At 37.3% G+C, this 25,026-nt stretch overlaps 1 protein-coding gene across 2 annotated transcripts in view; it reads right to left on the minus strand.

The window, feature by feature from the left end:
- Positions 1-40: 40 nt before the first annotated feature.
- Positions 41-25,026, minus strand: part of NVL (nuclear VCP like) — a 39,825-nt gene continuing 14,839 nt past the window's right edge. For both annotated transcript variants that reach the window (XM_079297773.1, XM_079297774.1), the window contains exons 14-23: positions 24,367-24,585; positions 23,682-23,786; positions 22,848-22,910; positions 21,538-21,657; positions 20,749-20,848; positions 13,012-13,118; positions 9,437-9,513; positions 7,892-7,980; positions 3,973-4,043; positions 41-2,711 (exon numbers count right to left, since the gene is read on the minus strand). In XM_079297773.1, coding sequence (XP_079153899.1) covers positions 2,667-2,711; positions 3,973-4,043; positions 7,892-7,980; positions 9,437-9,513; positions 13,012-13,118; positions 20,749-20,848; positions 21,538-21,657; positions 22,848-22,910; positions 23,682-23,786; positions 24,367-24,585 — 996 coding nt within the window. In that variant the 3' untranslated portion in view covers positions 41-2,666. The remainder of the gene's footprint in view (positions 2,712-3,972; positions 4,044-7,891; positions 7,981-9,436; positions 9,514-13,011; positions 13,119-20,748; positions 20,849-21,537; positions 21,658-22,847; positions 22,911-23,681; positions 23,787-24,366; positions 24,586-25,026) is intronic.

Genomic DNA, 25,026 nt, shown 5'->3' on the forward strand with positions numbered 1-25,026 from the left:
GTGGAAAAAGTCTCCTAATGAGCAAAGAATGAAGACAGCATTTTTCTTTTGTTGGCAGTCCTCTGCACTGCCTTTGCCCCCCACCCATGCTTAAGTTAGCATCTACTAAGCCCTGGGACAGGCTCATTCTTGTGGTTTCCGATATCTTGCTAGCCTCAGGAAAAGGGAGAGCAGAATGGCGTGATGAACAATTTCTTGATCTTGTCACAACAGAAACAAGATGACTGGAGGCAAAACCTCGAGGCATGTCTGCTGGGAGGGGCAGTAGCTGCGTATGCAGAGCAAAATACTTGTCTCTTTTGGGTGAAAAGGCTCATTCCTTAAAGCAGTTCCCATTTTCTGTGTACAAAGGATCCTTTGTGTACAAAGGATCATTGTATTTTTAGTGATACATACTATAGCCTAAGCAGAATTTTCCACAAGGAGCAGTGTGGGTGCAACACTCACATGTGAGCAGGCAAATGGAATTCAGCTGCCTACTCCTGCCTGCTCCTTGCTGCACATGGAGCCCAGACAAGGTGAGCAGACACTGGACTGACCTGGCTCTTCCTGCCTGTCACCTAAACTTCAGATTTTCTTGTGTATTCAAACCCTCCTGCATCCTCCTTCCTCTACTACCCTTTATGAAGAATAATTATGAGACACCTTGAATAATAGACATGTTTTGTGCTGGCACTCTTGACAAGACTGTAGTGCTATTGCTACTCCTTGATAGCATTTCCTCCCTTATACTGCACGTTCTACTTTGCCTTCTTGCTCTATACATACACAGGAATATCATCATAACAGGAAAGGAAAATTCTCAGGTGGATATGCCAGGACTTGAGGACTCCACTCCTGTCTAAGCACATCATTTGCAGCTATCCTCAAGTATGATAGCAGGTATCTTCTCTGTATATCCATAAAGAAAAAAAATCACTTATTCTTTTCATTGGTCTACTCAGCCACTCACATGAATTGCGTGTATCATTATTATAGTGTTGTAGTGTTATAAGCCAAGACTGAGAGAATTTGGTTTGTGCAGCCTTGAGAAAACAAAGCTTAGAGAGAGAACTTACCATCATGTTCCAGGGGTAGTTACAAAGAAGATGGAGGGAGGTTCCCTTTTTACAAGAGCAGTGAGGAAAAGATGAGGGGTAAGGGTGTTTCCAATTGGAAATGAGAAAAACTATTCCACTAGTTGATTGTTCTCATTGTGAAGAATCTCCTCGGGGAAGTGGTGGATTCCCCAGTGTCAGACACTTGTAAGATTTAGCTGGATAGGGTGCTGGGCCATCGTCTCTAGATGGGCTTTTTGCCAAGAAAGGTTGAAACAGATGATCACTACTTTCCTTCCAACCTGGTATTGATTGAAAATGATGATGCTTATCTTGGATTTCTGGGAATCACAGCTGAAGTTTCAAGCATGATTTACAATTAAAAGCAGGTTCCTCATCATCATCATCTGCTTTATATACAGGGACTTGGTTTGTTAGTCTTATGAGTCAGTATTTGAGTCACCGAGGCTCCAGCTTCCCTAGGAGAGGGAAAGAATGTCATCCCATGTTGAGCAAAAATCCCACTGGTAAAAACAAGCTGCCATGATAGTTGATATTTTTTAAATGCAAGTCTGTGGTGGTAAGTTACATGTGATAACCTTCAATGTGGACCTTCAGATTAAAAGGTGCAGCAGGATTTCTTGTTAGAATTTAAGATGTAAGGTACTATTCTCTATCAAGGCCAGTCTTAAAAGTTAGATCTGGTTGTTCAGGGTATTTGTTTAAATGAATTAAAGGAGGAGATTGCATGATCTCTCTCTTAAATAGGTGGGGGGAATATTAAGATGAGATGTTGATTACAAAAACTATTTCAGTGGGCTTTTTCCCCTGAAGGCTTGTAGGTTGTAGGTGCTGTCACTTTTCAGTGTTTTTGTCTTAACTTGGGTACTTCCTGATATTGAAAATTTATCTGTTTAAGAAAAATAATTAAGAACCAGCTTGTTAAGTACATCTTAACTCAAATGTTTCCTAGGCTGAATCATAGTGTCATAGCACTTCTGCAATTCCAAACTTGACTCTCTGCTAGGTAACCATCTCAGCTTTCTTTCTGTGGGTAGTTTATTTTGGTGAGGTGGAAGGAAGCTGTTAGCAGCTCTGAGAACCTGTGCTGGCATAATCATGTGTCACTGTACTCAGAAAATGCATGATTAATGGTGTGATAACATCCAGTGCAGCACTTTCCCAGTCTACTTTCACAGCTCTGTCCTCCCAGTGCTTCTTTCCTTGTCCTTGTTCTGGAAAACACAGCAGTTTTCTCTGATGATTGAAAACAGCTATTTGAGCAGTGTAAACACTTGCAAGGGTTAACCTGTGCCTCAGAGATTTCTGATTCAGGGCACCAAATAGATCAGAATAGTATTAGCTTTTTAACACTAAAAGCATTCATTTGGAAAATGCAAATGGTTATAAGAAGGAAGCAGGTATTGTGCCTTTTATTCTAGACACAGTTAAATTAAGGATGCTTTAGAGCAGTCGGTTGTGAATTCCTTTTTTCCACGTGCAGTATAAAAAGTTGAGAGATGGATTTAGTACATCTTCTTTCCAACCTGGCTCTTGAAAACAGGCACAGGAACTGCAGAACTCTTCACCAGTGTAGAGTTAGTAGCTTTTGGGAATTATCCAAATGTATCAGCTGCACAGTGACCGATGCAGTTCTTCATACATTATTCGATCCTAACAGAGCCAAGAGAAGAGAAAAAATACCTCAGACCTTGGTAAAAAAATCATACAATATTTAAAAATGACTGTGTATTATCTAAGCAAGTGAAACAAACCAGCTCTATGTCACTATCTTCAGTATTCTTAGCAAGGTCTGTAGAGCTTTTGTCAGATGAATTTATCTAGCAGATAGGAAGTAGAAATGAAAAATGCGTATCTGGAAACAGGAAATAAGTATCTTGTACTGCAAAAGATATTTCAAACTATCTAACTGAAAAGTCTTCAAATTAATATAGTTGAAATATAGGACTCTCAGACATGTGATATTTAAGCTGCCTTTGAGATGCAGAATAACATTCCTGGTTAACCAGAAGGAAGATGTTCCAATACTTAACAGTCATTGACATGTTAGAGATGTTTTAAATTTCTGTGGTTGTTTGCTCAGTGATTAGCAAAGGGAAAACAACCAACATCCTCTTTAAAGGTTCTTGGAGTCACAGATCACTTTTAAATTTTATGAAAGGTCACTGACCATCAAAATACAGTAATAATGAAAGGAAATAGTTTACTAATTTCTCTCTGGCTAGTGTTACATGTGAATACATTAATGTGTTCTGGCTGCAATACACTCTTGGCAACACATGGAGACCTCAGACACAAGCTGTGCAATAATAGCAATTCCTATATATTAACTTCAAAATTATAGTCATTAAGATGATTGAACAGCTTTCCTTTCAGTCATTAAAAGGAACAAGACATAAGGAAACATTTACAACAAACTTCCTTGACAAATCCAAATAATGAAAAGAGTGATAGAAAATAACTAAGATAATGAAGTCTGTTTTATGTCCCATCTTAAATTTACATTTCTTGAACATCTTTGTGTGTCATCATCAGCAGGGGAAGGGTTGTGGCAGGATGTGGTGCACTCTAAAGGCCTTGACTTCTAACTGAAAACTCAGCAGACATAAAAGCTTAGTGTTAGGTTAATAATCAGTCTGGGAATGTCAGTGAAGTCCAAGGCACCACACTAAAAAATAACCTTGATATCTTGATAAGCCATCTACATGCAGTGCATCATCAGCAGCTGAAAAGGGAGGCTTTAATTTCTGACCTTAAGACAGACATCAGGTTTGTTTAATGCAGAAACAGGTATTGGCAGTTTGAAATCCATCTAAGTATGCTGCAACCTCAACCATTCCCATTGGTCTCCAGCATCAGAAGAGTTTTCTTCCCAAGGTAGTAATGAGCCTTATATACTGGAATATTATCTTACCTGCTTGGACACTGAAGACTTCACTTTCCTAAAAGCTTCTTCAAAATGTTTACGAGAAATCCTGATTTCTCCTTAAAGAACAAAGCACAATAAATGACTAAAATTGCAGACAAGTGACACTCCAGTGACTGTTGCATGTATATTGAGGCAGCATTTATGAAAACTAACTAACTGAATTCCCTTAACCTTTCTGGAAGTGAATCCCTCTAATTCTGCTGCTTCCAGTTCTGGACTTTTTTTTTTGTTTGTTTTTAACATAAATTCAATATTAAACTTCCCTGTTATTAAGAAGTACTTAGAAAATATTTTGCTATCATTCCAATTCTACTCCATTTCTAAATAATTGACTTCATATCATTGCCTTCTCTGGCATTATCCAGAAGTGATGAAAGCTTTCCCTGCTACAACTCCCTGTGTTTAAGTTTATGCAAATTACCTTTTTAACCTTAATGCAGCTATCCACAGTAATTATTCCTAATTATAACCTTTTGAACAGGTTTTCTTAGTATGTTACAACAAAAGCATACCTCAAATAAGTCACTGATTCCTTTGCTGTCACAAGCAAGTACCTTGTTTAATCTGGATTTTAAGAATCCTAAAATGCCACTACATAAAGATTCATTACCAGCTAACACTATGCACAGGTATCAGATGTGACAGAAATACAAATTGTAGTCTTGTTTGGTACTTTCTTTTAATCTCTTTCATTAGGATGATTGTTGCTTTTATTTCTACCTCTGCAACATGAAATGGGATGTGCCAACATGAAAAATATCTTAACATTAATATATTTCAAGCTGAATAAAAATCTGTTGATACAATAAAAGCCTAAACTGAAGAAAAGATAAGAAAATGGAATATAATAAATTAAAAATGTAGTACACTTTGTGTGAGATATTAAGAATAGCAAATAGCCTACAGTTATTATTACCTGTGTTAAAGGTAAAGATGAAGGTTAATGTTCACTGAACTAAACACAGCACCTCACTGCTCTCTCATCTCACTTTCCTGGAGCTCATGTTCAAAATTCCTATTACCAGATAAAGTTATACCTGGAAAATTTGAAGAGGCAAGTTTAAAATACCAGGAATTTAACCTATTTTCCCAAGGAAATGCTATTTAGCATTTAGTAAGAAAAAGGTTCAACTAGGGACTTTCCCAGAAGACAGATTACTTTTAGACTGAGTCACTAAAGCTCCATAAAACAATAAAATGAAGCAACGAGAATTTAATTTTGCTTTCACTTCTGTGTTTAAGCATGTAATTTTTAATTAAACTGTGACAGTAGAGAAGGAGAAAATATCTCATTGCAAGTAAGTTAAAGTACTTCATGCTTATTATGTGATAAAAGCTTGCCCAAAGCTTGATCATGTAGATAATGTAGCTGTGAGTAATCTAGACCTTGGCTACTTGCATTAACACATTAACTTTGCCTTGATTTCCAATGGCAAAACCATTTGATCTAAATAAGTAGGTGCAAATATTTTATTGTTTAAAACAATTTATATTGTTAAATTAAAATAATGAAGTATATCAAGAGGTACAATCTTTTAAAAATATGACAATATACTGAAAACTGTAAATATGAAAGTGGTGTTTTACTATTTACATAGATGAGTGAGGGGTAGGTGGTTCCTATCAAACAAAGACCAGATCTTGCTTTTCAAATTCAACTGCAAACATGAAAAACTTTACTCTTCCTTGTTAAACCACACTTGCTCCTAAATGCTCCAAGAAGTGTCATAGATTCTCTGTTTAGGATCAGCCTTACAGACTGCAGGTTATGTGGGACCACTGGCTATCTTTTATAAAAATGCACAAAAATAGTCATGGTTTAGAAGGTCTGTATTTGTCACTGCAGCTGGAAGAAGAGTAAGAATCTCTCCTATTATTTCTCATACCCTGTACATTCTGTGTAACTAGATCTATTAGAAATAAATATACAAGATTAAGCCAAACAGGTGAGTTAAGATGTCAAGGGGAAGTAGTCACCACAATCACATGGTGTCCCAAAGTTTATGAGGAACTTGACTGAGAAGCTGCAAAACTGCTACAGTGGGATGGGTCCCATCTGGCAGTGGTGCTGAAACCACTTTCATGCACCATCTTCACTGGTTTGGCAAAGGGAGGCAGAAGTGAAACTCCAAGTTTGCAAGTGACAGTGAACCTTTCTGGGCAGTCAGTGTTGGGCCAATGATGAAGAAATCCAGGGGTACTTCATAAGAGTGGAAATCTGCCCAATTTTTAGGAATTTCCCCTTCAAATTTATGTATCTGCCAATTCTCAGATCATAGTGACTAAAATGATCAGCTTGCCTAAGCCTGTTCAGGTTGGCAGTAGAATTTCTGAATTCTCCTAAGAAATACCAGAAAGGATACCTTTCCATTTCACTTTCTAAAAGTACCTTCAAGCAAACCACTGCTGAGAGTTAAAAAAACCACACTCCTGAATTTATTCCAGAGGGAAAATATCAGGTATAACAAGAAATTGCAAGGGTTCCTCCAGAATAGAAAGAGCAGCTCTGATTCCAAAGGATTGACTGAGGAGGACACTCAGCCATCCACAGCCAAACAGAGCGTGGGAGGGGAAGTAGCTGAGCGTGTCCTGCTGAGCACTGAAAATCCCCAGTCTTATCTTGAAGATAAAAATGAACAAGGTCTCAAATCAGAAACCACCTCACCACTTTCATACCAATCAGGGCTGACATCTTGGAAACTCAAGGACAGTCCAAGCAAGCAGCTGCTATAAACAGGCAAATCAAGCTGTACATATATTATGGACTTGCTGGCTGCCTACACATTCACACAGTCAGTGCTTAGGCTGCAATCCTAACTATGAAGGCTGAATTCAAGGGATGAACAGCTTTGAATAAAGCCTGCTGTATTCTGAACAATCATAGAAATGACCAGGATAAACTCAGATATTTCTACCTCAAATCAAGAGTTTTATCCAGCTACAGGAAGCAAAATGGGTAACCAAGTCATGCAGCAGGGAAAGTTTTTACAGCTCAGGGTTTTTTCCTTTAGTTGAACATGCTTGTTGCCTCAGAGAAGTGAATACAAACACTGTGCTCTGGTAATCTACTGTTGTTACAAACCAGACAAAACTGGATAAGTGCTAGATCAAAAAGAATCATTTAAAGCCATTAAAATACCAGTGTTGCTCTTAGAAATCAGAGGCATAATGAAAGCCTATGATATTTTCCAAGGGCATAATCTGGGAAGTCACAATTCCATCTTAGCTTTTCATTTTGACTTAAGGGTAAAATAACAAACAAAATACTGGGAAAAAATCTAAACAGACAGATATTTTATATAAAAGTTTCAATCTATAATTTAAAAATCCCCAGGAAAATACAGCTTAAACCAGCAGTTCAGACAGATAATGAAAGGGCAGAGATTGCACTTGAATCAATTTATAGCTCCCTGTTAAGAGTTTTGGCAAGAGACACTGATGAGCTAAGCACCAAAGATCAAAAGTGGCACTGAGATTTTCCCAACTCCATCAGTGCTGGATGTACATGTTCAGTTACACAACACAGCTGGGTGCCAAAGGTAGGAGATGAGGGAATGTGCAGTTTACAGCCCTCCTCCAAATACGTCAGTGTAATTAGTCTTTGGTAGTGATAGGGAAAATTGGCAAAGGGCTATTTAGCCTAGAAAATAATCAGTTTACATAATCACTTCACAGAAACTTTTCTTTAAGGTTGCAACCTTCAATTCTTTAAAAGTAAGAATTATATTGACTTCTAGCATAACTGTTTTTCCTGTACACTTACGTGACCTAATTTTTGTTTGGCTCAGGAGTCAATCAATGATGTAGAGCTTTCACAGCCTTATGCTTGTCTTCAACCACTTTAAATACTTTCTATTCTATTTATCTTGTCACTGCTCAGATTAAATTTTTAAAGCTTTCTTACCCTTCTTGCTTTGAGTATTCTTCAGGGCCATTTCCTGTCTCAAGGCACAAACAGAAGCCTCACGCACGAGAGCTGAAAGGTCTGCCCCTCTAGGGATACAAACAACAGCTTATTTGGGGATCAATTTCTCTTTTGCTAATGGCATATAGAAACACAAGACACTAAAAAAAGACATTAAAAATTGGTTGTGCTGTCACAAAGTTTTATCTTAAGAACACTGGAAAGAGACTTGATGATTACACAGTCTGCAATCTTCATTACCAAGTGATGCCCTTCAGATTGTAGCCAAAAATTAAGATCAAATTAATGAGAAACAAGGAAAGAGGCAAAATCCCCTTTCAGCATTTTTGAAAATGCCAAACGGTTGCTTAATACTGTGTCACTTCTTGGGAACATAACTACTTTTTTTAATAAATCTTATGAAAGATTCAAATTAAATCCCTCACCATTACAAAAAGGAGTTGCTCAAAGCTGCATCAATAGTAAATTTAACATGCTCTTAAAATAATAGTTTCCACAAAACATGGTCAGATCAGTTTAAGTATTTCTTTCCAGTTTCCTAAAACTGGAGCAGCTGGAACTTTTCACAAGCCTTTCAGCTGGTGAAAGTCATTAAACCAAAAAAAAAAATTTCAAAATTAACTCCCCATGCTTCACTTGGAGGTACTAGGAATAAAGTTTTTAAAAATCAAAAATTAGACCCAGATAAAAGAAAAACCCCAAACAAACCAAAACCAAATACATCAAAACCCTTGACAAAAACCCAAATACATGCACACAGACAGACAGAAAACCCCCAAACTCAAAATACAGATAAACCCAAGCATCTAAAACTCACAAACCAAAAACCCCACAACAAAAAACCAAACCAAACCCCCTCACACACTGAACAAAAAAACCACTGTACTACAAACCAGTGAGTGAAAGGTGTAGAAAGAAAAATTACTCATCTTTACAGATGAAGTAATATTGTGGCAAGCAGCCTGTCATGAACTTCTTCTTTTATGAACCCCATAGAACCATTGAGCATTACTAAATTATTGAATAGCTTAAAGCTTTGTAAGTTTTATGGACCATAACTGCAAATTATTCTGACAGGTATGGCCATCAAGCTTTCCCTAAAGTCCCACCTTGCTATTCCCAAAGCACAAGCTGAAATGGGCCCTCATTACTTTGCCAAACAGATTGCTCTCAGCTCTGTGACAGAACAAGCTGGTTAAGGCTGTTTAACCAATTTGCTTTCATCACCATTGTGTATGGGCCCACAACTTAAAGAGGGCTCTTTGGTCCTCAGATGATGCAAGAATTATAAAATAAAAATAATGAAAGCCAAAAGGCCTACACTGTTCTGTATTCTTTAGCATCCATATATTCCTACTAACTTAATGGAAAAGAGCCTGAAGGAAAGCAAGAAAAATACCCTAAGGGAAAGGTTTATGAAGTTAAGAAACCCTGTTAATAATACCAGCAAAGCACAGCTGATCATGGATCAAAGACTGCTGGCACTGCACATAAGTATGAAAGTCAAAACTAGAAGATACTCACGTGAACCCATCACAGTGCTGACTGTAAGCAATCTCCTCCAGGCTCACATCACTCTCTAGGGGAGGCCGGCTGCCATCCTAAAGGAATTGAGGTAAGGAAAATGAGAGGTAAGAAAACTTTTTTCTTTTATCAGGAATCATATAAGGGTCTGACAAGTTTCCTGCAATATCCACAAAGTATTTTAAATCTACTGGCAAGAAGGATTAAAACCAGTTAATTAGAAAATACTAAACAATGTTAAAATTTAACTTGCCACCCACAGATTAGATTTTTCTTTAAGGAAATTATGACCAGCCTGCCCTAAGGCATTGTAACACCAACACTATTCCATATGTGGCTTGTTTTTAATAATAGTTGGTTGCTTCAGCAGCTTTGTTTAGCTGAGCTTCCTCTAGTTTTACTGTGTGTTGAAATCAAACAGCTAAGCAATAGGCATGTCAGTTTAGTCTTACCATCTTTAAGACTAAATCAATTATATATCTTCTATATTCTGGATATAGATTTTCAAACTTAGAAGTTTTCCATTTAGATTTCAAAGGAGTTAAGTTATATTGTAGATTTTTGGATGCTGCTTTTCCATATTATTACTGCTTCCTCCACAAAGATCCCAGAAGTGGTTTCCTTTGTTATTATTTTTGCATCTCCAACAGCCAAAGTCTTAAATTGCATAAATGGTATTTTGAAACTAGCCAACAAAATTTCCAAACACTGTAAGCTTGGAGATCCTCCTGTTATCCTTAGATAACAGTAAAATATTATCATGATAGTACAGAGATTCAAGATGTGTCTTTGATGAAACAATATCTGAGTTTTGATAGGAAAGAACACTTTTATGATACAATGATAAATTTCTGCTAGATACTCATTTGACAGAAATGCATAAATTCACATAATTACTTTCTGACTCCTTCAGAGGAATTAATATACTTCATACCTATAATGCCTTCAAGAGAAAAAAATACAGTATTAAGTACCTGGCAAGTTAAAACACTTGAATACTTCACAGACAGTGGAACAGTCAAGGGCTAGGCAGAGTAAGGAAGCAATCTTGAAGGAATCTTTAACAGTTAGAGAGGGAAAAAATCCAGAATAACACAGCAACAAAAAGATAAAGGACCAGCCTGATTTGAAATTATCCTGAGACTTCAACCTGGAAACAAGGAAGCTTCATACAATTTCATATGAGATACTTTAGTAATTCTTATAGGAAACTGCAAGCCAGAGAGATGCCTCTCTGCTAAAAAGAAATGTTTTACCTATTGCTTTGTGGAGCAAATACATTGGGCATTTTTTTGCTCTCCCTGCCCTGGTGCCAAGCTCTGGTGCAGCAGAGGAGCTTGATGGAGCTTGCAGGAATGTTTAAGTACAGTAGTAACTGAAACATGTGAAGACAGGCTTCTCTTGCATAATACTCATAATTGGGAATGACTGATTTGTACAAGTTAACTGAAATAAAAATCTTTCATAATGAAGTTTCAACCTACATTTATGCTGTCTGTCTTCCTAACAACCTGCTCCTCCCCCAAGTCCCTTTTTTACCCCTCATGCTGCCTTTCTAAACATCCATGCTTTCATTCTGCAATTATTCTGCTTCCACATCTTCTGCATGTATTTATTGGAGATTTCTGGGAATGCATGCCACTCACATCTGCACCAAACATTTTGTTTTCTCTGGCCTTGAGCAAATGTGCTCTCAAATTTTTCACACTTCCTCACCTAAAATGCATGGATGAAATCTAACAAAATATAAAGTATTTAAATTAATTTAACACATCATTCTTCTTTCAGGTAACTCCTACACATCTTTAAAGATTTAACTCATTCATCACAAGGATTTGTAATCAGAATAGTCAGACTAGTGTGAATTAAGCATTCATGAAAGCATCTGGCATTCCAAAAAGCATAAACAACATGATAACTAGTGATGGGATCCACAGGAACCAAGCTGATAAACACTGTGCAATGTATTCCTCTGTCAAGAAGGCCCATAAGCAGAGAAGGTCACATCAAAGCTGATTTGTCAGCAGAAGACAGAAATATTCTGGCAGTGGGATAATAACAGGGTTACCACATCCCATTGCCACTCCTCTTGGTGTTATTCCAACAGGAAAATAGGATTGTAGGCACAAAGATTCCCAGGAGAAGGGAGCAAGGACACTTTTCAGCGACCTCACCCAGATTTACAGCAGTAAACACAATTCTGAACTTGGTTCCTGATGGGAAATTGCAAACTCCCTAACAACCAGCTGGTCATTGACAGATGAGGAAGCTCAAAGATGAAGTGAGGACTCACTACAGTTCCCTGTCCTCAGTGTTGCCCATGAGTGATCCTTGCCAGGTGAGTTCATGTATCTTGGTGGCTGCATGTGGCTGAGAGTGTAAGCAAGGGAAACCTGAGAGTGAGAGAAAGGGAGCAAAGCACCAAGCTCTGCTGCACTATTCCCCTACATCCCTAATTACCTTTAAAAATAAATTTGGTAAAATATACATCATGATTCCTTACAGTATCCACAGATGTCACACTCAATTCCTCTCAACATCTCGTGAAGAACATTAAGAACAGGGTTCTTTAAAAAAGAAAAAGTATTAACTGAACTATTTCTGTAAAACTTAAAAACAACAAATTGGTCTACTGCAAATAACAAATAGGAGAATACTTAATCTATTTTCATCCATGAAGCAATGCACAGAACAAATGAAGGAAAGTCCAAGATCCTGAATTTCTCATGAGAGGTCACCCTCTGAACATCCATTTTGGTATGAAAGAACAGGCTGGAACAAGTTCACCACAACTTTAAGGTTACACAAATCTGGATAATCTTTTATTACAAGTACACTGAACCATTTTTGCCAGACTTCTCATAATGCTATCTTGCCTCTATCATAAAGACTTTGTCTCCTTTGCAGCTCAGGAAAAAGCCTGACAGAACACTTGGTCTTAACAATCAATGTTGATCTACTGGAAAAAAGTAGGAAATATCCAAGTAATTCATAATACTTTTAATGTTCTTTCTTAAGGCCTTGATTCCTGCTGTGCCACACTTGGAGAAACACACAGAATTCTACAATCCAAGTCTCTGAAGTGGCAGATTTTGCTGTCCATCACAGGGAGGATCTATGAAGGCACAGATTTTACATTTTCACATTTACTTTAACCTACAACCTCAATCATCATGAGCTTCTTTTAATCCTAAAGCAAATTAGATGTCACAACTACTGTTGAGCAAATAGAGATGGAGCTTGTGAATCATTCTCCTGAATGTCTGGAACCCCCCAAAAAAAGCTTACAAATCACTTCTAGACCCATTACTCACTCAGATATGAATCTTCTAATTAAATCTGTTCAAACTGTGACTAAAAAATGCAGCAACTTCTATGCTTAACAGGTTTGCTTTACTCAAGATTCATCAGCCCTTTGCAGTCCCAGAACAAATTTAACAGCAGATGAGTTAAGGGATTATTTTGATGACCTCAAGTGTTTCATGAGATAGGATCCTACAATTCTTTGTAACATGTAATTTGTCTTACATCATTCCACCAAGCTTCAAGATTAAGATATATTTCCAAATACTTACTTTGGTGATGGTCTTTAAAATAGCAAGTCGATCTTCAGGTGGTGGCAAACCCACATAGAGTGTTTTATCCAGCCTACCAGGACGCAGGATAGCTGGGTCAATTATATCTTAGGGAAGGGAAAAATAGAAAAGAATTAATTCAGAAATGAGGTGCACCCTTAGGAACATCTGCATTGAGAAGGAATACAAGCATATTTGTACTAAGACTCAAAGAAGTATTTGTGCCATGACTGAAGCTCTGGGCATTAAAGGAGCTGAATGAAAAAGTTTCATTTTTGTCAACAAGTCTCTTAACACCCAGTACAATTAAGCCACATCTGATAAATAATGACTCATAAATACCAGTTTCACCTCTTCAGATAAGAAGACAACTCTATATTTGGCATTACAGAATTAGAACATTTTTGCTGAGGAATTTCACATTAATTATTAGCAATTTGTTCTACTGGAAGAACTCCACCAAAGGGACAATGATAAATCAAGCATAACAAGCACACAGAGCCAATCACAACCATCCATATGCAAACTTAATTTTATTGGCAATTTTCATTTCTACTATGTAATGGTTATCTGAATAGTAAAACAGGAAACACAGGAAAATACCAAAGATAGTTGCAAAGAACAGAATTCCAAAGATAGTTGCAAAGAACAGAATTCCCAGGGAGAGCTACAGACTCCAAATTTATTATGAGTGGAGAAGTAAGAAAGCAAAAATGATCACAAATGTTTCTAGAAAACCATTTCAAGCTGAAGTGTAAGAGAAATGTGTAGCTGCCTTTTAGTTCCACAGGCTTCAATACTGAACATACACAAAGTAAGTCAGGATATAAACACTGATTATTGGTATAGCAAGAGATACAGACAGGGCATACAACCTGGAAAAGGCCTCAATTCCTGTCTGCATTTCAGGAGAAACTGCCTGCATGATGTTTCTCAATGCTTCTTGATGCCCTATTTCCCTATCTACCAAAACCCAATATTGCTATCAATTGCTCTGTTTCACTAAGGAATTCTGTGGAGTCACCATCCCTGGAGGTACTAAAAAGATCTGTAGGTGTGTCACTTGGGGACAGGGTTTAGGGGTGGACTTGGCAGTGCTGGGTTAACTGACCCCATGATCTTTGAGGGCTTTTGCAACCTAAAGGACTCTATGACTCTCTGATATCCTACATACCACAGTAATGTGAGTAGCAAAGCCACAGAAGTACTCACAGAAGATATTAAGACATCTATACTTTTACTATAACAGACTATTTTAAAGTATATAAATTATATGAATGTATGAGGTAGCTACTGCAAGAACCTCTCCCAAAAGTGACAGTTGATAGTTCCATCTAAGTCTAAAGCTGGAAACTATCAAGGCCTCCTAATGAAGCTGCCAACACCCTGCACTGGCTCTGCCCTCCTGCCAAAACTGAGCTGACACACTATTGCTTTCCTGTACATTAAAGGTGAAGGACTGGGAAAAGTGAAGCTGCTAATCTTTACTGTACAGATGTTTTCAAGAAAACAGACACCACCCAAGCCCTAAAGCAGTAGCAGGGAAGTAAAGCTATTGCTTTTTTGCAAATGAAAATGTTTGCTTAACTCTGTTTACCTGATCCTACCACAGTATGGTCTTGATCCGCTTTTTAAAGATGCTCATGGTTTTGTTAAAGTTGCTCTCTAAGTTATGCTTAAAAGACAACTCTATTCTCTTTTTTTTTTTTTTTTTTTTTTTTTTGACAAAAGCATTTTTTCTCCCCTAGGATACAAAAGTCATGGGCAGAAGCATCTATAGAAGAAAAATCAGCTACTGCAAATGTGATGAGAATGGTGAGAGGAAAAAAAAAGGAATTACTTGTATTAATTTAACACAGACCAGATGAAACAAGGGTTAAACAGACACAGGCAGGCACAGACAAAAACATGGTCCTTATACATCAGTGCATCGTTCCAGATGACACTTTGTCTTGCTTTTGACACAAGTGTGCTTTCCTGTTTGTGTGTTTCTTGTCACATTATTAATAGGAGATGACAAAGTTCACTCAAAGGATCTGTTACAAACACTAAAACAAATACTCTCAATAGGGCCTGCATTGCAACACCAGGCACTTGCTGATTTCCCCATTCTAACATTCTAAAAATAAAGTATTAAATAATATTTTAAACTATTAGGCTTGCTAGGGAAAATGCTCCATTTTGCACACTGAGAACACTGTACTTGCTATTTGTCCAACAATATGAGGAGAGCAATGTGGTCTGAAGTTGCATTTATCTTTTTGTATGTAAATGATCACACTGCCTCCATTCAAAAAAGTTACCACAACTGACAGAACTAGATAAGCTGCAGTAATGCTGGTTTACAGCAACAAGACCACACCAAAGTCTGAAACACACATCTACACTCCCCATCTCCTTATGAATTAACTAATTTCATTCTTCTGGTTCAAACCTGGGCTTGAAGTTCTTGAAAACTCAGATCACATAAGCCAGAAAATTGTTGTTCACAAACTTACTCATTTAGATGCAATTTATATCCATTTAAAAGAACTGAATAAGGTACCCCTTTAAGGAATTTCAAAGCATTCTGCCCTGGTAAATGATAACACTCTCTCCAAATCTATAATCTTAAAACTCATCTAAACAGAAGAGAGTCAACCTATTTTACATACATTTATAATTTTATTGAAATTAAGGTACTGCTTTCAAAGCCTATTATTATCCTTCAAGCTGGTAGGAAAGTGAAGCATGGAAATGTGGTAAAACACAGCATTCCTTTTCCAAACAGCTGTCACACAGACAAAACATACTTCTATTGGGAAAAATGTCCAGTTAATAATTTCCTGCCCTTTCCGAGGTGGTCAATGGTGTTGACTGTCATTAGAAGACAGTAGTATAATTTTCCAAATAATTTGACAAAATTACATAAGAAGATATTTACAGTATATTTATTCCTTGCTTTGTTTGTAAGGGCTCAAACAGGCACTAACCTCTAGAGAATTAAGTCACATTTCAGTTTGCTACACTGCTCTTCAAAAACTACTGCAAATTTTTATAGAATCATTATATTCCATTGAAAGTATCTGTGCATGAATTCCTATACAGTGACATTGTACTGTTCTGTCTTAGAATCTCCTAGTCCCACATTCATTTCCAGTTGATTATTCATGTCTTATCTCAACTGTACAAGAGCCAAGCACATTTACAGAAGGTCAGTGCATACCAGCAATAGCAGCTGCTGTATGAGCCCATCAAACTTCTCCCACTCTCTCACTCCAGCTTTTAAAAATATATTTGAAGTACACAAGATCTAGGCCCTCCCACTTTTGATGTTCTGAAGTGCAGGCACTGAAGCCCTAAAAGGTTTTCTGAGACTCCAGGTGAACGCTGCACTTAACAACTGAAGGTACTGTGAAAGAATACACAACATTCAAGGGCTGCTGAAATGCAGAAATGCAATTTGTGTGAATTAGAACTATTATGAAAGAAATTGTTCCATGCCTCACGTATTAAGTGCTTTTCTTAGATCTTATCTTGCCTTTAATTCATCAACATGTATAAACAGGTAAAAACATAAACAATACCCAAACCCAAACTGTAACTATTGTTAAAGACTGGTGATTATTTTTATTGTGTTTCAAAACATGTGGTTCAGGTGAATAGCTCTGAAAAATGAAAATAAACTCGCTAACAAAAATAGAACTCATTGAAACTGGGACTGTGCTCAAAGGTAACAGCAGCAGAAGAATTTTGCAAGAGTTAATTCAAGAAAGCTAAAGAAAGTGGCCATGAATAAAAGCAAGACATCATTATAATTTATGTCCAGTTTAAAATCACTCTTGTCTGTTTCCTCAAGTTACACACAGTTCCATAGCTCCCAGGGGAAATGCTGCTGATGCCTTGGTCAGCATTTCTCTAAGGAGTTTATAAATATTCAAAGCCTGAGAAAGTAAGAGAAGAGCAGAAAGCAGCAGTATCCCATCCTGAAATTCAAACTGGTAGCTAGAAAATTGTGGGAAATTATAGATTTAATTGAAGTGTTTGGTACTTGTGTAGTATTTACACTTGAATTTGGGGAAGGAAGAAGGCTGGAGAAGAACAGAACCGTTCTGACTCATAAAGGTGCTAACAAGACATGACATTTCTGCCTCTGTTTTTTCACATCTCTCTATTGATATTGAGTGCTTTAAAAGTTTAATCCTCTTCAGACAATGTCTGACACTGACTCTGCATTTAGGTGGAAACAGATTGAGTTGGGAATACTGCATCCCTGCTAATTTAGAAGGAGTCAAGAAATATCTGCAGAGGACATTTGAAGTCATTGAGTAAGTGCAAAAAACATGCAAATATCCTGCTTTTTAGGGCACATCAAAGGCTTTTTTCAGCACTGCTAGGATAAGAACTACCACTTACAGATTGTAGAGGAAAAACAAAGGAACCAATTTATTGTGCCTACACTTTTGCTAAAATGGGAATTAAAGCCTTCCAACTGTTTAAAGGCTATATAAAAGAATTTGGCAATCTGCAGCCATGGGGTATAAACCACCATGACTTCACCTTGTCCCAGGTGCCAACACCTCACTGGAACAACTGTGCCAGGAACATACCCCTGATGCCAAAAGTGGTTGAACCACTGCTATCCTAACTGCAACTACTCCTAAATAATAACAATAGTAATAATAATAATAAACTTAACAGTAATAATAACTTATGAGAGAAGGCTCCTTCCATTGCACAATGATTTCAGGCTACAATGCTGACAACAAACACAACAGTCATGAACAGTACCAGCCACCAACTATCAAACCACACATGCAATCTCTCTAGAAAAAAGAAGCATCTTGAAAAGCCGTTTTCTCTCCCAATAAATTATACTAACATGGATTAAAAACCATGAGATCTCACACTTCACAGCATTGGCTCAGTGGAAGACTGCAGAAGTTCTGCTGGGACACATATATTATTTAAATTTACATTACACAACTCCCCTCCCCAGCAGCACCTTGACTCACCACAACTATGACAGAAATATCTTTCCTTCAAAAGATTTAAAAAACCTTGCAGGCACCACAACTTTAATTGTTTGGGGGAACTACTTCAATATAGTAGCCAGTCTAAGCTATGCCTGTCCTACAGGGCTTTGCACTCTTAGGGTGGTTAATATTGCTTTACTAGCACAGACTTCACTGCTCTCTACCTGCAATGTGCTCCTTTCAATACCAAGACCACAGCAGCAAAACTCCATTTGGTGAACTCCTCCTACACCCTATGAACAGTGAATAAACTACAGGAGAGACAAACCAGTTTCCCCAACTTTAACACAATTTCAGTAGAAATTGTTCTGATGAAATTATTTCTTCATACTGACAAATGCAGGTATCACAGGAAAAAATTATGATCTATTTGTTATTCATACACACAATCCAAAATGTTATTCATACACACAATCCTTCTGAAGCAAGACATCCATCCTTATACAAACTGCACCTTCCAGCTGAAAAAAATAATTTTATTAATGTTGACAAAACAACTTCTTGTATCTTTATCAAGATAAAATCACCAAATTGAAGGATATAAATTAATCTACAAATTCAATAAATAGAAATCAATTATATTTGATATCCCTGCCTTTGCATTTTCTTTACATTTGGCATCTTTACCTCAAATCCACTTTTTTTCACCGGTGTCACTAATAATACACTGCTGGTCTCATGCCTTACACACTTCCCAGCTGCCCTCAATTCCAAAAGTAAGTTTCCAACCACAAAATATTAGAAATGCATCCAAAATAAAGCTTATACAGAGAGGGATTAACAGTTGCACATCTGTCTATCTCACATATGTATGAAAAGCAGACCAACAAACAACCACTGAAAAACCTAAATCAGGGAATTGGGACAAACCTGCCACACACAAATATTTATACCTTGAAATTAACAGCTGAGCAATGTTTACCCTAACCTGGCCTGGTGAAGCTGCTGGTGTGCTTGCACTCAGCTGCTTCCACAAGAGGAATCCTTGGCTCAAAACAGGGACACAGAGCAGCCCAAAAAAGGATTGGCCTCGTGCCCAACTGGCTGAGGAGGCACTGCAGGAAGCACAACTGGATGTGTCCCCTCTTCAGAAGTGCTGGAATTCCCAACCCAATCTACCAGTCAGATAATGACAAGTCACTAATTAGATATGAAGCCCTTGAGAAACACTTCTAAATAGGGTTGCTGGATACAAATGCTTGCAATAGCACAATTAATTTGGGGAGAAATCTCTTTCCTAAGGCAACTTGATGATGCTCCCACCAACACTCCTGGTACATCCAACTCCATCCATACATGACATAACCTTATTTTCTATTCTGAATTGCATTAGACAGAAGCAGCAAGCTCATGCCAGGAAAACCTGTCACTTTAGGTTAAAAAACTTGTACAAGCAGGTAGAGATTTAAGCCCTTACTGCTCATACTTTACCATGTGGAAGGCTTGAAAGTCTGTCATGCTGCAAAGAATTCAAGATATAAGAAAATGCTCCTCCAAATCTTTGGAGGTTTTGACCATTGGGAAAAAAAAAAACCAAAACAAACCACCTCATTGGTGCCTATGATAGACAATTTCAGACCAAATTTTCCTTAATTTATAGAACACAAGCAATATCAAATATTTTAACTTTCTCATCTTCCAAATTATATCCAAAATAGCCACGCTACTATTTTTCCTGTTAAGCCAGAAAAACTCTGTATCTTGTCCTTACTTAATACATGCAGGTAAGAAATAACTATGTCTCTCTGTAAGTAGGAATTTGCCAAATACCTGTTCTAGATGCAAAGGTTCTTTCCAGAATGCCAGTACCCACACCAGTATGGTTTTACCAAGACATACTTGTACCCTGTATTTCATTTCAGTTGCAACATTCAGGAAAATGCTCATAACCAAGGAAGTGCAACACCTTCATGCTTGTTTCTTTGTAATCTGACAACAAATGCCTTTATTTACAATGCACAGCTTCTACATGGAATTCAAATTCAGGAAAGACAAGTTTCCTGCTATGTATAAAACATAAGACTTCTCTGTAATAAAAAACAAACCAAAAATCAGAGATAGAAAGCTACCTGTAAAACACATGATATTTGTAAAGCACATATCAGTGTTTTACTTATTAACTGAGAAGATGCTGCTGGAATTACAAGAACTACCAAAAACTGAAGAGCCAGAGAGGGAGCAAAGACAGCTGTCAATATCCAAGCTGGATAGAACATGGAGAGACAGGAGAATAACTTCCAAACAGTCTAGTGTGGAATACAGAGCCCAGGAAGCAAAAGATAAGCAAGTGAAAAAATAACTTAACAAGACAGATGTCTTAAGGCAAAACAAAAACACACAGCAGAAAACTATAAGGGTGCTTTGGATATAAAATCAATTTAAGCAGTAAAAAAAGAAAAAAAAAAAAAAAGAAACATTTTAGGTCTCTTTTCTCCTTCTACATTGCAAGGAGATAATCTACAGCAGTCAAAGATCTTTCAAAGCATTTTAACAGCAATGGTACCAGGTGCTAAGTGAGACACATTTTAAAGGGATTGCTTTATCTCACAATACCACATGAACATGATTAACTGATCAGACAAGCTTTGGATTTTAAGCAGACACTGTAATTTTAAGTACAGCACAGGCTTAGTTACAGAACTCAAATATTTAGGAACACATGATTTTGTTAAAAGAGAACAAAGGACGTCTGATTCCTTGTTTCTGATTTCTGTGTCCTTACCTGGCCTGTTTGTGGCAGCCATAATGAAAACCTGCTGGCGATTCTCCAGCCCATCCATCTCTGTGAGGAGCTGGTTCACTACCCGCACACTGGCTCCTGACTTTGGAAGGAGAAATTTGTCAACAAAATCAAAGAAACAGTGGGAACATGAATATTTCAAGGTAAAAGGTTACTAATTCCCTGCACTGAAATATCACTCAAAGAAAAAAGTTTCTTTTTCACACTTTCAATGTAGCTGCATTGCGGATTCCTTCTTATTCTTAGTATGACTCCATCCCAAATTCATGCTACCAACACACTTCCCACATATTTTAACATGTGGCAAACCTTTTCTTTCCCATCAAAACTAAAGGACTCACTTAAAGGAATACATATAAATACTTGTACTGGTCGTCTGATAGCTACCTCAACAAGACACAAAATTTCTCAATATTCAGTTTTCAGAGGGAAAAGAGTTCTTAAATACTGAAACCTCTTAAACAACATTTTAAGCAGGTACTGAGCAGCTGCTGAGAGGTAAACAGCAATTACACAGTGTGACATCCTATAACCATACTCAATAGCTTAACCTGAATTTCTCTGGGTATTTTTTCTATATATGCATATGAAAAATATATACATATGAAAAAGTATTAAGTTTTATAAAACCTGACCAACACATTTGCCTCAAATAAAAGCCAGTTGATTTCTTTTCTTGGGAGATACCCTTCTGGGTACTTCTGTTGCCTGCAATGTCCCCAAAAGCTGTAACTGAGAGTTATTTGTGGAGATATCTCAAGGCAGACTCACTTCATGGTCAGACCTCCGAGGGCACAAAGCATCAACTTCATCAAAGAATATTACACAGGGGGCTGAATTCCTGGCACGCTGGAATACCTGACGTACAGCACGTTCACTTTCACCAACATACTAAAAAAGTAAGAGAAACAACATTGAAACAATGTAAGACATGAAGATTTTTGCATGGAAAAAAAATCACTAGTTTTAAACACTATATAAGGTACTTTGCAAGGGAGAAATGCAGCCTACTGATCTTTTTTTTTTTTTTTCTTTCTGTCAACAGTCTTATCTCTGTTTCCTTATTGATCATGATTTACATGGGAACTGTCACCAGTTGACTTTTGACAATTTGCAGTACATTAAGAGTTCAATAGAATTCCTTTTTTCTGGGCAATAACTCTAACTTGCCATCATTTTGGTGATGAGAATTAACAAATACAGTCTTAATTAAGGACCATGTTGTTCAGCTGTTTATAAACAAACCCAGTGAGCAATGTGAACACAATGAACATCTGAAGTTCATAGAGTTGTTGCCTGAAGACAGGGGCTTGTTGCTAGGGAACTGAAAAGTCAGCCAGAATTTCACTTTGAATGCTGAATTGTAAAAACAGAGGCAATGAAGTTGTAAATGCAAAAACTTATTTTTTTCTAAACAAACATGTTTTTATATAATTTATGTATTAACACAGTCTCTGAACCACAGCCAACCATTTTCTCTGTATTCTATAAAGACATGGGCTCCTTATTAACTTAAGTGCTGCATTTCCTGCCTGTATCAGCACTTGAAGTAGACATATAAAAATGTTTGGAAAGATATCAATGAAATCCATGGTGTGGGTTTCTACATTACTGATAATGGCCTCCCCAGACAGGAGCTGGAGCCACCTTGGTCAGTTCAACACATTCTCTTGACTCTGAAAGGGACTGAAGTTACATCACAGCACTTCTAAGTCCAGTGCTTCAACAGTTTGAACTACAGCACTTTTATCTGTTGACATTTAAAATCTACATGCTATAGAAAAGCAGTGATGTATGTAGCTGGTCATCTAGAAACCCTACTTCAAGTCAAGAAGGCTCCACCAGTCAGCTAATTTAAACTAAGACAAATATTTAAGCTACACAGGTGACTTTTTTTTCTTTTCACATGAACAACTTCTGCTAAACTTTAAGGAGAGCACTGCTAAAAACTTTAAGGAGAGGTTAAATAAGGCAACTTCAGCTGCACCAGTACCAGTTGTGTAATTATCAGGAATTTTGCTTGTCCCATATTTTGGACAAGAATTCCATAAATAACCAAAGTCCCCATGATTAGCACATACCATATTTAGCAGCTCAGGACCTTTCACAGATATGAAGTTCAGCCCAGACTCATTTGCCACGGCCTGTGAAAAAGGTAAAGCCATACAGATATATAGATATATAAAACACACACAGATTTATCATGTCTGCCTCAATTCTGTGCATGGAGTGACAAACAAATATAAGGGCAGGAACATAGTTAGCAACTGTTTGTAATATATAGAAAACAGTACAAAGTATAATTATTTGCAATTAAGAGTGGGAGGGGAGCAGGGAATTTAGCAATGTGTCCTCTCTCTCTCTCTGATGAGGCAGTTCCAGATTCACACCCCACCCTCCAAAGCTAAAGAATGTCCAAAAACTATGGGAGTTAAAGAGATATTCAACTCCATAAGAGCACCTGAAGACAAAATGAGAAACAATCTGAAATTTGCATGATTATCTGCATTTATGAGGAGATGTGGTAAGAACTGGAATGCTCAAGAAGCAGAACAGAAGTATTTTCAGTAAGAGTTGCACAGTACTTCCAAACATAAAATTTAGCTACCATAAAATATTTAGTTATAGTAAAATATATATTAGCAGATGAGAAGAAACTCTATTGGATAATCACCCTACTTTTTCCTTAACCAACTTCATTCCATCAAGTTTTGCAGGGATTCCCTCTCCATTCAAGCAAAGTTGTAACTCTATGCAAGAAAAATAACTTGAGCACAAAGGCCAAAATTTAATTTTCTGATGAAATGTAGTACAAAAGGCCAACTTCTTGCACTATGATCCAGACTCATCCTGCAAAAATATCCATTGCAAGAAGATTCTCCAGTGTTTTGAATGATGCTAAGAAAATGCATTACCTTAGCTAACAGTGTTTTGCCACACCCTGGAGGCCCTGCAAGCAGAACACCAGCTGGAGCAGTCAGGCCCAGAGCTTTAAACTGCTCTGGGTTTCGCACAGGTGCCTAAAAAGAAATTATCATTGTTATCTCTGGGATAAAGAAAAAAAGAAACTCTTCAGTTTAGTTACAGATGGATGAAAAATCACTCACAGCAAGTTCTTTATTACAATTTTTTATGGATTAAAAGAATAAAGATTCAATCAGCACCATAGCATCTTGCACTGCTAGTAACCCCTAAATTGGAGAAATATCCTTATTCAGAGGCAAAGATTTTATTCACCAGAGTTACCTAAAGGTGTTAATGTTAAGTTTCCCTCTGATTAGCAGCAAGATTGCTAAGCTTCCAGCTAAGTAGTCCCCAGTTCTTTGTATGGCAGTTGCACAACCAAGGTTATTGGTACACAACTTCTAAAATACTTAAAGATTGAGCAATACAAACACTGAAAGCATGAATACAAAAAGCAAAATATTAAATACAAACACCAGACTTGAAACAAATTCTGAAGTGAATTATACAAGCTTGACTGTTTTAAATAATGATATTGCAAAATGCCCCTATACCTTCAATAAGTATTGAAAACAGAGAGTTTTATTTCATGCATGGGGGTTGCAAAATCTCTTTGGAAGGAAGGTCAGGACATACCAATATTGCCATAGTCAGCTCCTCCCGAACATCCTGCAGGGCTCCAATGTCTGCCCATGTCACATCAGGGATTGTGACAAAGCCTTCTCTCTTGGCAGAGGGTTGCACTGATGACAGTGCAACAATAAAATCATTCATCTCAATGCACAGCTTCTGCAGCTGTTCCTCAGGCAAGGGGGCCTGCTCCTTCAGCAAACCCAGAAGTCTCTGCAATTCATCCTTAAGATACATGGAAAGGGAGAGAAAATTATGCAACTGGGTGAGACTTTCAGACTGTTCAAAGGGCTTCTTCAAAGCCCTACTTCAACTATCAACCACATCATTATGTACAATACACATAAAATATGTAAATTACTATTCATTATAAAAAAGTTTCAGGGAAGCTTCATGTACATTTAACAGGTTTAAAAAGCACTGGGCTGAGCCTAAAAATCGATTTAGATGCTACAGAAAATGAGCTAGTACATGTATTTTGCATTCTAGTTCTTCCTACTTCTTCTCCCACATTGACTAGGACAAAAGTATTTCAATGCTGAAATTTCCAAAATATGTATTATTTATATGCATTAATTCTGCTTTTAACAAGAACCTGTTTTCAAGAGAAAAGCAGTTTTTTGTGCTGGACAGCACAATTGCAACAATTTGCAGGACATTTAGTTT

The sequence above is a fragment of the Erithacus rubecula genome (genome assembly GCF_903797595.1).
Source record: "Erithacus rubecula genome assembly, chromosome: 2".
In the NCBI taxonomy this organism is placed as follows: Eukaryota; Metazoa; Chordata; class Aves; order Passeriformes; family Muscicapidae; genus Erithacus; species Erithacus rubecula.